The following is a 17,413-nucleotide window of genomic DNA, read 5'->3' on the forward strand; positions in this document are numbered from 1 at the left end:
TTTTGATGATGATTAATCATTCCCAAGTACATTGTACATCTATACTGATATCTATGTCAAAATCACTACCGAGATTACAAGTCCTTCCGTCACTGTTCGTCGAATACAGTGTTGTATCTGCCTGTGCATCACTAGGAGTTTATCTTATGAATCCTACAAGAAAAAAGAAAAAAACATGGGCCTTTATCAATCCCATGCTAAAGATGTATCAAAGAAATGGTTTAGAGTTGGTTGAGATGTGGCTTCATATTTTTTAGCCTATTTTGCAAGATAGTGAGAAACCACTTAATATGGCATATGAACATTGATGAAAGAGCATACTTACTGAATATCAGTATCCAGGCATTTCATTTTAGGCTGCTATATATTTCATAATTATGTAGTTTCTCATTATCTCACACACAAAAAAATATAAAGATCTGAAGCACCATCCAACCGAAACTTTGCTATCCCCATAAGCAAAAAAAAAAAAAAAAAAAAAAGAACTTGAGCTCACTATTACTACTACTACATTCTAATACCGATACCAAATGAGTAGAAGAGTTGAATCGGAGGGGCTTTGAGAGTGTCTATGTTGAAAGGAAGTCATCCGCCAAAGATATACGTCAATTGACAAGGTAATGATAATCTATGACGATAAATAACTTGACAACAGACATAGTCTTCACCGTCGAGATTATCTGGTTTCTCCCAGTTGGAGAATGAGTCTTCCAGGAGCTCGTAGTCGAACTCCACCCAGTAATCGGGGTGATTCGGTTCCACCTCGGGATTGTGCGTAATGCAACGGTCCATCACTTGCTTGGCTATTTCTGCAACATTGTTTTTAAGAGGGATAAAGACAAACAAACGAATTAGAAAAATGACACTCTAATCGCAAAGTCGACAAAGTTTTCTGCATCAGAAAGGAATTCAATAATCATTCAATCACATACCATCATCATAGCACTCAATCATGTAATCAATAATATTGTCAAGTAACATTATCATGAGTAAACAAACAACTTCATCATTTGGCCAGTAGTTGATCAGCCGTCAGTATCAGAATCTAGAGGTGACATGATCAACCTCTTGTATTGAACGCAGAGGGATAATAACGCTGTTCACATACCTAGCCTGCCATAACCTAGAGAACCGGTAAAGTCTGGATAGTTTAAAGGTAAGAAGAGATTACCTGGCATATGCTTGATTAGCTGCCTCATTGGCGTTTTCCTTTTCTTCTTTTCACTATCCCACGTGCAGACGGACATCAGCTCCTTCCACTTGTCATGGCTCACGAAGAAGTTCGCGATGTCGCTATAACCCATGGCAAGAAGAGGTTAATTAAACATAAGATTTTGACAATACTGACGATAATGGTAACTGGAAAAAGGTGCACTATATTGGGGATTATGATCACAACACTGAGGAGGGTGCTGCCATCACTGTCACGACAGCAATGCCAGATATATTATACCCGTATTTTTTTTTCAACTTGGACGAGATGGACAGAGTAATAATCTCAATCATCCCAGGGTGGTCATAAAACTCTAATCTCTTTCAGACGCCAGCTTTGCCAAGTTTGATCGCAAGTGTAAGAGGAACTCATAACGCCATTGTGTCATCTCTCCTCTTGAGAGTGTTTATAGATTTTTTTTTTATTTGTCTGAGGAAATTGTTCTACATTAAAATATCGACACCCTTTCTTTTCTTTTCAAACGATGAGAATAGTTAATCATATTGTCCCCTGCACCCGGGGATTCAACAATTCGAAGCGAACCTCCTCAATAGTCGTCGTGAGCATGCAATGCTCGCTTCAGTCCCCACATACCCTCATTCGGGTACCATTTTCTATACGCGAATACACACATACACATACACACACACACACTCACACGGGGCTTCGCCACCCCCTTTTTTTGCACCATACAAAGGAATACATAAGGTATCACCATTTTTGGTCCCCCCCCCCCACTTTTTTTTTTAACCCGGAAGTGCGTAAGTGGCATTAGAAAGAAAAAGATAGAGACCGTGAATTGTCCCCCTCCCACTTTTTTTTTAACCCGGAAGTGCGTAAGTGGCATTAGAAAGAAAAAGATAGAGACCGTGAATTGTGAGCGCGGTAGGGTTATATTTTTGCGCTGAAAACATTTTTTGTTTGTTTAGTTTTTGTTTTTGTTTTGTTTTTATTTTTGTTGCTTTTTTTGTAAACTTGTAACTGTTTGTTTGGTTATTTGCTGTGCAGAAATTAGAGGTGTAAAATTATCTTTTCGTCTGCGAAAAAGGAAGCGATAAAAAAAGGAAGATAAAAAGGAAGCATTTTTCTTTTGAGACACCGATGGAGACGGACGTGGATCGCTAACTCTCCGATAGTGGCCACCGCCCCATTTCTGCTTACCCAAAGCCCTGATGAAACTGTACCGCTTGACCCTAGGTTTTTCTCATTTTGATAGACTTTCAAAAACCGTTGACTCTCGCAGAAACCAAATTTCCAAGGAAAGCGGAAAATTCCCCAGTTTGAACTGTTTTATCGTTCTCAAAGAACTGTACTGCAAAATGGCGAGCCGCACTACGCGACAAAGTAGTAAGGATCGAGTGCCCACTACCCAACACGCTCGTGGAGAGGTGAGCCAGCGACTCCAAGACAGCGGTAATGCCGAACCTACCGAGTTAACGCTGGCGGATATTCAGCGAAGCATAAATAGCTCATCATCAACTGTGTGTGCTAAGCTTGATGCACTTTCACAGGAGATTGCCACTATCAACAAAAAACTTTCTGAACTGGAAGACTCTACATCGATGAACTCCGCCAGGCTCGACGAAATTGAGAAAAAAAAAGCTTCCAGTTGTAGAGAAAAAAATGGCAGAAGAAATCTCTCGGCTGAGGAGAGTCTGACATTGATGGAAATCTACTGTCGTCGCATGAATCTACTGTTCTACGGAATAAAGGAAACCCCCGACGAAAATGTGGAGAAGCTGCTCAGAGATACCTTTGCCTACCTAGGGCTAAGCCACGAAGAAGCCGCCACCATCGCCCTGGTCAATGCGCATCGACTTCCCCGACGCAATGCATCCACCCAGCCCAACGAGCTCCAGCCCCTCGCGCCATCATCGCGAAATTTGTCTACATGAAGGACAGAAATAAAGTCCTCGCTGCGTTTGATGAGCGCCAACGCCAGCGCCAGCCACGGTCATCCAACGCCTCAACTGCGACTGACCCGCAGGAAACCCGCAGAATAACAGTTCGCACGGACCTCCCACCCGCCCTTAAAGCCACGAGAAGTTCCCTCGCGAAAATCGCGTACAACATGAGGAAGGAAAGAAATGTCTCTACCAAAATATTAGTGGCTGGTACCAGAGTGCTGCTCTACTGGAAGGAAAGAGGCACAGCAGTGTGGAACCAATACAGAGATTAAATCTTCATTCCAATCTTCGGCCAAATCATTTACTGCGTTCGCTTGCTTTCTGCTTTTTTTTTTCTCTGACCCAAGGATTTACCAGTAAAAAACCACAGCGTCTACGGTAAGCGACGAATCCTATTGCAAACTCTTAGCGCAACTTAACTGGTTAGCTCACTATTCCACATTAATTTTGAAGAATTTTGAATTTTTGGTGCCCTTTTAAACTTCATTTACTACACAACTGAACTTTGATGCTAATTCACATTATTATCCTTTTTGCGAGAAGGCTGAACTTGATGTCTAAGGTGCTGATATAACCTGTGACTGTGTAATCGAATGCTCTGTATACTAAATTAGTTGCTTTTGTCACATACGAACACCGTCTACAGTGTGTTTCCAAATCAGTTTGTTAACCAACTTTGAATTGACATTTTTAACCGGTTTGGACACGAATGAACGTCGTCCATGATACACTTCCCAGCAAAATCGTTTCACATTAATTGAACCAAAGTCCATCTGAAATATGTCATTTTATTTGATATCACACAAACGAACGTCGTCCATAATAGATCTCTCAGGTAATTCGTATTTCAAACTTCAATCAGATTCAGTTTGAAATACGTAGCGACAAACAGTACAATCAACAATACTTGTGCAGTGTTTTATGCACTGTAACCCAGTGTTAATATTACCAAGGCGGTCGTTGTAACCGGATAATTGTCAATTATTTTCCCCCTGTTAAATCATGCTCAACGACTTGCCTAAATTGCTGTGAAATAATGTTATATTTGTTTTTCTACACAATTTCACGGATTGGTCATTGGTATGTACGTAAGCGGCCTGACATGATTCCTGTTGCATTTAAAATTTAACTGTAGATTATATCAAACCCAACTTGATTGATTTTAATACATTACCTACAGCTTTTATCGCTATTGTTTTTTTTCTCTCAACAACAACAACAACCAAAAAGTAATAACATGGGTACATTGTACCACTACTTTGTGATCAGAAACTTCTTTTTCCTTGTTTACAATAGAAAAGGGTTGACCGAAGGAAAAAAGAAAAATGTCATCTCTGCTCGTCATTCTGTTCACATGTTTAGGGAGGAGTGGTGGCCACAAATTGTCTCTATTGGAATCGGTTAAAGAAATGTGTAATTCAGTTCTCGTGTTAATGGTATTCCTGCTTCTGTTCTCAAAGGTTGAGACAGTTGCGTTTACCTTGTTTGATAGTTTTGATCTATGCACATTATGTTCAACGTCATTTTTTCCTTCTGTTTTTTATGGACGGTGTAATTTTGTTGAAATGCCAAATGCAAGCTCCATAAAGATTTTTTATTTCTTTCATAAATGTGCCAAGCTTGGACTTTTAAATGCTTATAATAATAGCACTAAGTGTATAAACACAATTTTTATTTGTGACCACGTGAACTTGATCCTTCTCTTTCTGGTATGCAGATATTCTAGTAGCCAAATTCAAACCCCCTGTCATTATTCCTTACCCAGTGAACACAAGCTGTTAACATGTGTCAAGTGTTTCTTATTTTCTGGTCGTAACCGTTCAACCGACATTTTTGCTGTCAATGCCGTCTGTACGTACGTGGCTACTCAAATGTGTCACATTTTTTCAAAGGGAAAATTAGTCATTCCAATGTCTCTGCCTGCTTTTGATACAGTTCTCTTGCTGCTTGTACCCACAAACACAGGTATTTTTGTTTGTAAATCATTCTGTGAAATTTCTACCTCAAGACAAAAATTGTACTCGAACGTCAAGTTTGGTCTACGCATAATGCTTGATCATGTTTTGTGTACAGACATTCCTTTGCCAGGTATTCAAGCATCTTACATAACTCAACCAGGTGAATGTCTTCTTCTCTCTAGACAGCAAGCAGCAAACAAATTCAAAAGCAGAATTTTGTGTCAACAAGTTTATGTAATACCCACTGTTATGATACTTTTTCACAATGGCTAAGTCAAATAGTGTGAATGATATGAATAATGAAATTGTTGTTATGTCTGCTCACGCACCAGACAAAGAGGATGTACCTGTACATGCCACAAATAGCGAAGAAGGTGATAACCCTGATATGATTAGTTTTTTGAACTCACAAGCTCACGAACTGATACTTGACGTTGATGTAAACGACACCAGTCCTCAAATGCCACCCACAGAATACCACATCGAAGACGATATAATTTCATTATCTCAGTCAAATCCAAACCAATTTTTTATTTCACACTTTAACGTAAGGAGCATAAACAAAAACTTTGATCAATTCAATATGTTCGTGAATCAAGTTAAATTTGATAGTCAAGTTATCGGAATCAGTGAAACCTGGTTAAAGGAAACATCACCTTCTTCGCTATTTACCATTGATGGCTTCACACTTTTGACTAACAACAGGGCAGGCAAAAAAGGCGGCGTAGTTGGGCTTTAACGTCACTCAAAATTTGAATTATCAACTCTTAGACGAATTTAGTTTAATGTCTGAAGTTATTGAGAGTATTTTTATTGAAATTAGGGTTCCAAATAGAAAAAGTATTGTTGTAGGTGAAATATACAGACCTCCAAATACAAACCCCACTGAATTTACTGAATCATTATCCGTGCTTCTAGCTGATACATATTTTGTGAACAAGAATTGTTTTATCATGGGTGACTTTAATTTCAACCTTTTAGATTGTCATACCAACTCCACATGCCAAGATTTCCTCAATGTGATGCTATCCGAGTCTTTTTCACCTCTTATAAAGAAGCCCACTCGAATTTCTGATGTCACAGCAACTCTAATTGACAATATTTTTGTTAATAGTCCCCTTTCTAATATCACGTTTGGTATAATAGTGTCTGATGTATCCGATCATTTTCCGATTTTCGCTGTTATGCCCAATTCTAACATAAGTAATGCTTCTTTTCATTCGCCCAGTTCTGGTTTTCGAGAAATGTCAGAAACTAATCTTAGTAGACTTAGGGAGAGATTAAGATCCGTTGATTGGTCAATTGTTAATAACCAAAGCGATGCAAACTTAGCTTTTGAACACTTTTCACAAATACTGTCATCTGCATATGATTCCAGTATACCCGTTGAGCCATTTACTCGTTCAAACCGTAAAAAAGTTCCCCAAAAACCTTGGATTACAAAATCTCTCCTTAGGTCTATTAACCGTAAAAATACCCTTTTCTATAAATACAGAAGTGATCCTAACAGTCGAACTCGGTCTCGGTATGTGCATTATCGCAACGTTCTTACATCATCCATACGTTTAGCCAAAAGAATGCATTTTTCAAAGCAATTTATCACGTATAAAAATGACATCAAGAGTACGTGGAAGGTGATAAATGAAGCGCTGAACACTAAAAAGAACATTGAACCCCCTAGGCATATTATCTATAATGATAAGTACATTGAAGATCAAGCTGATGTGGCAGAAGTATTCAATGAATTCTTTGTAAGCATAGAACCTAATCTTGCCAGCAGTATTCCACACTCAAACACTGATTTTTATTACTTTTTAAAAGACCAGAATCAGCAGTCTCTTTTTTTCGAACCAGTCATTGAAGAAGAAATCAAAGATATCGTGCAAAATTTGAACAATAAGAAAAGCTCTGGATGTGACGGAATCACCAATTTCCTCCTTAAAAACATCATTAATGAAGTAGTTACACCATTAACACACATTTTTAATTTATCGTTATCTACTGGCATAGTTCCACAAAAAATGAAAATAGCTAAAGTTGTACCAATTTTTAAAAAAGGACAAAAAGAATCTGTGATAAATTATCGCCCTATTTCTTTGTTAACTTCCTTTTCAAAACTTCTTGAAAGGTTGGTATATACGCGCACACACAAATTTCTCGAAAAGTGTTAAGTTTTTTGTAACTCCCAGTTTGGTTTTAGGAAAAACCACAGTACGACCCATGCCTTACTCACTTTTATCCATAAAGTTGCTCATGCTATAGATGATGTCTCCCACACTATTGGAGTTTTTCTTGATTTTTCAAAGGCCTTCGACACAATTGACCATGATATTCTGATTTACAAGCTACGACATTATGGTATACGTGGGAAGGCTTTGGACTGGTTTCGAGATTATTTATCAAACAGAAAACAATTTATGAGTATAAATGGTCATGATTCTCAGTTAAAGTTATTTTCATGTGGTGTTCCACAGGGCTCCTTACTAGGCCCACTATTGTTTATTTTGTACATTAACGATCTTCCTAGTTCCTCGCCAATTCTTTCCTTTATATGTTTTGCTGACGACTCCAATCTGTTTTTTACACACAGAGATCCTCATACTCTTGTTAACACAATGAATAAAGAACTTAAATCTGTGCAATCTTGGATATATGCCAATAAATTGTCACTTAATATCGATAAAACTCATTGTATGCTTTTTAGCAACAGTCTTAAAACTCTTCCTTGTAACATTAAGTTTAATGAAATTGAATTAAATCAAGTTAGTAGTATAAAATTTCTAGGGCTTTTTATTGACAGTGATTTGTCTTGGAAATCCCACGTCAGTTACTTAAGTAATATTCTTTCCAAAAATACGGGTGTTCTTAATAAACTGAAGAATGTTTTTCCAAGTCAAATCCTGCTTAATCTTTATTCTACTTTGATTGCTCCGTACCTTAATTATGGTATTCTTGTTTGGGGGAATGCACCTAGAAATCTTCTTGACATACTGTTCCGTGTTCAAAAACGCGCCATCAGAAATATCAACCATGTTGGATATTTGTCTCACACGAACGATCTATTTTTCAAAAATAAGATACTGAAAACATCAGATTTATTTAGTTACAACGTCGGCATATTTATGTATAAATTTTCTGCCAAGGAGTTACCGGATGTTTTCACTCGCATGTTCAGGAAAAACTATTTGATTCATAATTATCCTACCCGCCAAAGTGACGCATTTCACCTTCCACGTACTCGAACAATTTTCGCTAAAAAAACGATAATGTATACGGGCCCCAGATATTGGAATGACCTCTCCCCCGAAATAACAAGCTGCTTGTCTTTATATTCCTTTAAACGCAAATTAAAAGAGTCTTTATTGAGTGCATATCTTGCAGAAACTGAATTGTAATGTATTATGTAATATTGTGGTATGTTATTGTCCGATCAAACATTCTTGTCAACACGCTGCAGATTCCATTTTAGGTCTTGCTGTCAGGCTCTCCGAATTCATCATTATCAATTCCACTTTCTACTTCGCTTCCCTCTCCTCCTCTTTCCCTCTTTCTCTCTCTAGCTTTCTATACAGAGCTTGACGGCGGACACCAAATGGCTTGATAGCTGTACATGTTACTTCTTGTGTCTTACTGATCATATCCTGGCGATAACTTTAATCCACCAACAGTTTATAGTGTACATTATGTATATACCTAGGTAGGCTTCATGATTATGCAAATCATGTTGTCCTCCTGAAACCAATGATATCTCGGTCACAGTAATAGTTCACATTTTAGTTTTTTGTATTTTTTTTTTTCTTATTTGGCACTCTTACATCATCTGGTCTTATCTACTATCCGTTCTCCGTTTCTTTTTCACAAACACTGATTACTCGGGGCTTACAGCCAAACAAGCTTGCTTTCATGTAGGTCCCGCCATACTTTTCTTTGATCAACCCCATCTCGATTTCGAATTTGACCAGTTATTACATATAATTACTGTGTTATCACCATGTATATTGTTGTGTTTTGCACATTGTTTACAAGGTGAAAGAACTTGTTTGATTTCTATTATAATGTCCACAAATGAGAAGTATGGAAATAAAATGAATTGAATTGAATTGATATATGATTTCCATTAGCACACAGGACTTAGTCATACAAGCCGCCGCTAGAAGATCACGTAATCATTTTCAATGGTTGATATTGAATTGAGTACGTACTCATGTCTGTTGTCGATGGCGTGGTCGAGGCAGTTTAGACCATCTATGTCTCGGAGAAGAATGTCGGTCTGCTCGTTGTAGACGAGGAGTTTGACCATGTCGATGTAACCGGTTTTGCACGCGAGGTGCAGAGGTGTCATCTATGATATGGAGAATATCGCATTTTTTATGACGTCAAATTATTCAAGAAAAGTTGGTACAGAACGCTGCTACACCAATGCCCAACTAAGAAACCATCACTGGAAAGGCATATACATTTTTAGAAGGCGAGGTCCGTCGCATTTTCGAGTAAAAGAAGTCCGTCTAAACATGGTGAATGTAAAATGAACAGCAAACGAACCATGCACCTGCATGCATAACTAAAACAGTAGTAGGGCCAAGTGAATGCTGACGATGACTTTTTACCAATGTGTTCTGATCGGGCAAGTGATATGAAAGACGTAGAATTCTATCTTTCGTTTGATAGGTTGTCGTTACTGTTTTTGTTTTACAGCAGATTATTCAAATATGACACTGAAAATCGTTAGATTCATTTTGCATTATTATGGCAGTTATACCGACTAAAATATCAATACAAACGCTAAACTAGAAAAACGGATACACCTTTGATTATGTACGTTTGTCTATAGAACTTAGTCTGCTTTTGCTTGCCGTCAGTGACGTCACGCATATCGTGTGTGTTCGGCGAGTTTCGGTAGGTTTTCAAAATAGAAAGAAGAATGGTATTCTTCTCGCTTTATGTTGCACAAATATATCTATCACAAGGTTTCGTTCCATTGATCAGAAAGATGTGCTCTTGCATTGATATCTTCTTATCTGTGTTTTTGACCGTTCGCAAGCAGTTACGATGTTCCGATCAATGAATGCATGTCGTTCTCTGGTAAAGTTTTGTATGGTGTCCCTAGAGGACTGTTTCAATGTACAATCTGTATCAAGTTTAAGGAACCTTGGAGTTTACTTTGACCCTTAAAGTCAATGGCGACACATACCACGTGTACCATATGTCTATCTATATTTGCAATTACGAAATATTCAAATATGAGAAAATTATTGTTACACAAAGTTGCAGCCTCTTCTATTCAGTCATACACTGATTATATCCTGTCTTGTATTGATTATTAAAATGCATTATTGATTCATTCTACCAGCTGGCCAAACTACAGCAAGCTCAAAATTCTGCTGCTCGGGCCCTCAGTGGAACGTCTCGCTTCTCCAGCATTACCCCAGTTCTTATAAAATCTTCACCTGCAAAATTCTGCTCCACGCCTGGAAAGCAGTATATTCTTCATCTCCATTGGTCTCCGAAATATTTGCAAAACCTGGCAGCATAAAATGTTCCTAGCAGAAGTGTCCGCTCATGTAATAGTGAACAATTAAAAGTCAAAAGAGCATCTCTAGACTCGGAAAGGGCCTTTTATCATGCAGTCCCATGCTCCTTGGAATGATCTTCCACCGACGATCCGAGCAGCAGAGCAGAAGCATCTACGTAGCGTCTAAAGCCGCTACATGTTCGCATTTTGTTTTGGTTGAATATTAATTTTTTTGAATAGCTTATATGTTACATATTTCTATCCTTTCCTTGTTCTTTACACTTTCATAATGTGCAACTGTACAATGTATCGATGGCACCAGGTGTTGCACTCATTATTTACTGCATTCATCATATTTGATACATGTAGTTAGTGAATCTAGTTTACTTTATACTGCAGGCAGTCAGTTTTACAAAATCCTAATTATGAAATCAATTTTCCATCCACAAGTGAGCTGAATGTTATGTTCCCCCTCCCCTATCTAATTGAGATTAGAAAGTTAACATCAAGAAATATAAATACCTGTAGCTTGTCAATAGCGTTGATATCAGCTTCTGCCTCTAGAAGCAGATTAACAGTACGGATCCAGCCGTTGGCGGCAGCATAGTGAAGAGGTGTTCGTTCGTACTCTTCTTTACCATTCCTGCAATGCAAGTTTGAATCGCACTATTATAGGTGCTACATGTTAACAAGTTGAGCAGGGTAATTAATGGAAAAACGTTGCTTTCACCAATGCCAATGGGTCGTCAGCTGAACACCAGGGATCACCAGTGTTTCGGCTATTTAGCCTAAGTACTGGACACCTCCCCCTAGCTGACTGTTGGTGCGTTGGGATTTCCTAGACAGCACCCCAATGGCATCTCAAAACACTCGGCATTAATAACCCCTCTTTTATTTCAAATTGGCACCAATCTCTCTACACCCCCTATTTCCACCACCCATGCCTTTCCAACAATCCATGCAGATCCTTTCTCCATTGCTGCACAAATCCTCTTAATCCACCTTCTCCCTCCCTACCACCTACCTCAACACTCTGACCCAGCTCCTCGTCGATCGTCCAGCGAATCCCCAGCACTCCACCTCCATAGTATGCACCTCTGCTCTCCACTCCCTTCTCTCACACTACTCTCTCCACTCAGCACACATATCCAACTTTCTTTCTCTTGCCTCATCCATCCTCGTTTCCCATGGCACTGTCAGCTCCACCATTACTGCCCTAGACCTAGCCACCCAACAACATGTCCGGCCGCAAGGCAGTCACCACCATCTCCTCGGATCACCACCATCCCCTCGTCTACCCGCACCTCCCATTCACCCCAGCATCCCTCCAACGTCATCACCTTGGCCCTTCCTTCTCGCACTGCATCTCACCCTCCTTCACAAAACAGATTCTTCTCACCTAGGGGACCCATTCTTCCTTCTCGCCTCCACTGCCACCCTTGCTACTTCCGCAGTCTCCTTCAACACCTGATTGTGCCTCCATGACAGTATAGGCCTGCAATAATCCTCCACACACTGACAGAATGACCTGTGCTCTAGCGAAACCCTTCGCATTCTTGCAAACCCTACATCCATCGTCCCACGGCCCACCTCTTCAGATTTAATGGCGAATGCAAAACATTAAAGGTGCAACTGCTCATGTAGCGCACAGCTCCAAAGGACATTGACCTGGGGTTATTTCATGACACCTTTCCTCTGCTCCACCTCTTCCCATCGAGTCAAAGTCCCCTGTACTTCCTGCTGTACAGCCTTGGCAAACCGGTACTTCTCCTCCTCCCCCTCCTCCTTCACGCCTCCACCGCCAACTCCCTCCTACCCTTCCTGCCTCGCTTGCTGTACCATCTCACACCCTGATGAAACCCGACCCCATTCCGCCCCTCCTGAACAACACCCCTCATCTCCTTCCACTCTGCCATTGCTACTGCCTCATTAGCAGCCTCCTCTGCCCTCCACTTTCTTCCCGTGCGTATCGGTGGCCTATTTCCTGCTATGGTCTGGTCGCCGTGGCTCCTTCTTATCATCATCACTATCCTGACCTTGACAGCTTTAAACTCCTCTACCACTGACGTCACAGGCAATTGCAGCTTACGTGATCTGCAAAAGAATGCCAGATCTGTAAACATTCGAGGAACGCCTAACGACTTCCGGTAGTTCGAGTTTATCTTCTGATGCATCCTCTAAACCCTGGTCACTGCCATCTCGTACACCTGCAGTTGCCACATGATCCGTGGTAGCAAGCCAAACTGGCAGCACCGTACCCATCCTAATCAGCCACTCCACCGCTTTGTCGTAGATCTGAACACCTCGATTCCTATCATTCAAATTGCCCTCATATCATCGTCTAAGGCTTTTCACCTCCGCTCAGAAACCTGCGGAATATCCTCTCTCCCCAATCTGAAACCTCCTTACGACTACCTTTCCATTTCGCATTGGCACTGAAAGGCTTTTCCTGACCTTGAACTTCATCCGTGTCCAGGCCACCAACTCCTGTAACCTGTATGGAGACCGTCTCCAACCTGGGTCTCATTGCCAGACACGATGGTGAGATCATCCATGAAAGCCCTTACTAAAGGCACAACTACTTCTGCAGCCCGCGTCAACCCCTCAATTCTCGAAGCAACACACTGGGTTAATAACTTCATCGCTACAATAAACAGCAGCGGTGAGACTGGGCACCCCACGGGGATGCCAATCTCTAACGACTGCCATTCTGTCGTGTAAGTCTGGATTGTGAACTTCACCCTAAACTGGTTGTAGTAGTTCTGCACCAATTCCTGGATCATCCTAGGCACCCGGAAAAACTCCACAGCAAAACTGAGGTAACTGTGAGGCACTGATTCAAATGCCATCGCAAAGTCCAATCAGATAACATCCACATCCTCCTTCTCATGATTGCACCTCTTAATTTACTCCCAAATCTTCTGGACTTGCTCCGGGTACCCAGGGAAACCCGGGATTCCTGCCTCCTGGACAGAGGTGTCTATAAGTGGTTCTTCATCACAAACTCTATGAACCCCCTCGCTATGACACTAAAAGGATCTTAACGTCAACGTTGAGAAGCGCAAATTGGTCCATGAAATGACCAATGCCCTTGGCGTCCTTTTCCTCTCGGGATATACACCCTTTCTGCCACACACCAGCTGGCTGAAACAATACCACCCTATAAGGATCCGCCACAACACCCTTCGGACACGAGGACAATACTTGAACATCTTGTAGGAAAAGCCATTCTGCCAAGCTGCACTCCCACCTTGGGCCCTGCCACCCCAGCAAAAGGCTTCTCTCTCCTTCCATCACAATAATGATGAAGCCTTCAGATGCTTCTCGAGCTCTTCCTTCAACACCTCCAAACTTCCTGATACCCCTTCCTCGAACAGTCTCTTTTTGAACTTGTGCGGATTACTATAAAACTATAAAAGCCCAGGGTATCTTTCTACTCGCATGCTTCTTACGCTGATAAAGCTCTCCTCACATCCGCATACCTCTTCTTCAGATCCTCATACAGGCCCTACAGACTAGCTCTCTCACCTTCTGCCTGCCTCCACCTACGGCGCAAGCTCTTCTCCTCCGCCCTCAATTTGGTCATCAAACGTTCTCTCCTTGACTCTCACTCTACAACACCCCCTCCACACTCCGCACACCTCCACCACCCGCAGACTTTATCTCAAACTCTTCTGCTCACGCAGAATCATGTTACTGGCAATGTTATCCGTAGGATTCGACAGAGTGTGTTATGAGGTAACATGACATTTGTTTTGGGTTTTTTTGTTTGTTTTTTTAGTGGAATGGAAACCTTGAATTGGCTTTAAAAATACCATTAAACTAAACGATCAGAGCATCAAAAATGTGCTATCAACGGGACAAAAGGCTACACCATGTCTTGGCATTAGCCCAAAGTTAACTTTCACGCCGTTTTTTTTTTTTCTCTCTCTCTCTCTCTCTCTGTCGGCACGAGGAGAAATGAGAGAGAAATTATGTTTTCCCAGAAAGAAAACCGAAATTTTACCGAATGGCAAATGATGAAAACAGATTGTAAGTCATAGATTCTGTTGCTAATTTTTGAAGTGACACGCACCAGCTTTCAATCAAACTCATAATAGCAGATGACTGTCATGTTCAAAATTGATGAAGCCCTGTACTGACAGGTGTATTCATTCTCTTGCTAATCTTCACCATTTTAACAATATTTTTGTTTCACAATATAATAGTCGTTTTACATTAAATTAAATTACATATAACTAAACCAGGCATAGCACTGTCCGATTTTCATTCTGTTTCGTGTGTTATTGTTTTTTAGTACACTGCCCAGGCTCCTCAATTGGATCTATGGTCACTCACGGGGTGTTGACCTCGACCTTTGCCTTAATGAGCGCATCGACGGTCTCGTCGTGCCCGGCTTTGGCGGCGTGATGGAGTGGCGTGTTGTCGTCAACGTCACAGACTTCGACCACATCCCGTTTCCAACGATAGAGAACCGACACCGTTCTGCAGGGACGGAAAGGGAGAATGAGGGAGGAAAAACATAAGTGAGAGAAAGCGAAGGAGGATGATAGATGGTGGGTTGGAGGCAGGGGAGACAGAGGGAAAGAGAGAGATGTTTGGGAGAGAGAGAGAGAAAGGGGAAGGAGAGATGGGAAGAGGTTTTGGGAAGAGAGGGTGAGGGGAGAAAGAGAAAAAAAAAGGGAATATGTGAGCGAATAAAACGGTTCCCCATTAGAAAATGTACACGCACGAATATTTCGGTGAAATTTTTTTTACACGATTATATCCCTTCCTATAAGCCGCATTTCGAGAAGGCAATTCAATTTATCTATTCTGAATGAACATATTTACATATGTTGCTATTTTGTGAGGCAATCTTCGAATTTCTTTCTGGTTGCTAGGCAAGATCTTTTTTTTTTTCCGTTAGTTCGGTTCGCACTATTATGATTTACATACGACTCACTCAGTGTGTCCATTCTTCGACGCGTGGTGGATGTATTCGGCAATACACTCGTCGCTTATACCATGTAGACTGCGGCATTGGTGGAGTATTAGCTAAGTCATGAAGGGAGAAAAAAATAAAGCATTAATATACATGATCAAAGTTTCCGCCCTTTGCTGGAAGAATCCGTGGAACTTCATATGCTCCAGGCTGAGCCATAATCATGATAACAGTATCATTAGCTTTGCCTTTCCCGCATCTTCCGGGTTAGATGGAAATCCTTTCCCTTTTATGTTTTTATAGAGGGAAAATTTGTTTTCACGCCTTTGATTGGTGCAGCAACAACAAACATCAATAAGAGGGAGGATTTGAACTCATCAGTCGTTGCATATGATAAATAAAATGGTACATTCAAAAGAATGAAGAAGAGTCGACTTGGTGAGAAAAGGAAGAAGAAGATGATGATGAAAACATGGAGGAGATTAATAAATTTATCAAAAGATAAAAGGAGGAGGAGGAGGAAGCATATAAGAAGAATAAGAAAGGAAAAACAAGAAAGAAATAGAAGAACAAGAAAACAGAGTAGCACAGAGCAGGAAAACAACGGAGGAGACGATTAAGAACATTAAGGCATTGTGTCAGTTTCTGTTTGTTTTCTTTATCAATTTGCAGAAATAAATACGTTCATAGATCAATGAATAATTAATATTCATTGATCACCGATCAAGGTTTCCACCCTTTGCTGGAAGAATCACCGGGTTTTTTTTTTTCACATTATTAACAATGTTTGTAAATAATGTGAAAAAAAAAATCGATGATTACTAGATTCACAAATGGTATGCACATACAAGTACATGAAAGAAATAACGTTGACGTGTACACATCTTGAGGTACCAATTTGAGAAGACCGTCAGCAGTGTGCTTTACTGGGATGACGGTCAAGGAGTAACATAGAAATATCAGACTCAAACTGGAACTGAAGGAACAACTACTGACAAGATATTTTGATAATCCATAGTACGTAAAGATGTACCATCAAATGTAGCGCTCCGGTTAAGCATAAGACTGTACAGAGACGAATACGTCGGACAGAATGGAAAGCCTAAAGGAAGAGTGGAGAGAACAAAGTTAGACGATGTCAGACATGTTGGACGAAACGGAGGAAAGTTTGAAAATGAAGGAAAAAGGATTATTGGAAAGAATACCGTTATTAGTGAGAAAATGAAAATAAAGAAAAGGAATAATACCGCGTAACTTGCGCAGTAGAACAAGAATGACAAGCGCTACTTACCTGCAAAGTATCGGCCTTGTTCTGCTCTGCAGCCCATGTGAGTAGCTTTTCGGCGGCGTTGTGGCTGTCTTGGTCAAGTGTGGTCATGTTCAGGTTGTGCAGGTAATAGAGAAGGGCGACGAGGGTGTCGAAGTTATTTGAGTTGGCCGCCGTCTGTAAAGGCGTCAGGTCCTCGTAGTCTGTGAGGCTTATGTCTGCCCCCCTGAGAAATTAACACAGTCAGCCCAGTTACTAATGCTTTCAGGTTATCATGGGCACATGTGATTCAGTAACATATTACCAAATTCTGTAGTCCAGCTGCCCTTGCCAAATATAATCGATACTCAAAATCTAGGAGCTGCCCATTGCGCAAGTTGGTTTTTGCTACTTGGTGCAATATTCAAATTCAAATTCAAGTTCAAATTTACTTCGTTTTCCACAATAAAATAATATAGTTGAAAAACTCGCAGTAGTGATACATTGCAGTACTTGCTGGGGTAACGAAAGTGAAATGATTGTCAATATGCACTGTGTGAAAAAACGGAGGGACCCACTTGAATATCCATGCAATATGCAGGTAACCTTCGCTGTATAATTTGAAAACGTCAAGAAACGTGTCTATCTGTTCC

General features: G+C 40.6%; 1 protein-coding gene across 1 annotated transcript in view; it reads right to left on the minus strand.

Moving 5' to 3' along the window:
- The window catches only part of LOC140242893 (transient receptor potential cation channel subfamily A member 1-like), a 57,989-nt gene that overhangs the window by 12,052 nt on the left and 28,524 nt on the right, over positions 1–17,413 (minus strand). The window contains exons 8-14 of the mRNA XM_072322640.1: positions 16,806–17,007; positions 15,536–15,627; positions 14,929–15,075; positions 11,113–11,233; positions 9,281–9,420; positions 1,172–1,293; positions 654–809 (exon numbers count right to left, since the gene is read on the minus strand). Of these exons, the coding sequence (XP_072178741.1) occupies positions 654–809; positions 1,172–1,293; positions 9,281–9,420; positions 11,113–11,233; positions 14,929–15,075; positions 15,536–15,627; positions 16,806–17,007 (980 nt within the window). The remainder of the gene's footprint in view (positions 1–653; positions 810–1,171; positions 1,294–9,280; positions 9,421–11,112; positions 11,234–14,928; positions 15,076–15,535; positions 15,628–16,805; positions 17,008–17,413) is intronic.

Source organism: Diadema setosum, chromosome 19 (genome assembly GCF_964275005.1).
Source record: "Diadema setosum chromosome 19, eeDiaSeto1, whole genome shotgun sequence".
NCBI classification, from domain to species: domain Eukaryota; kingdom Metazoa; phylum Echinodermata; class Echinoidea; order Diadematoida; family Diadematidae; genus Diadema; species Diadema setosum.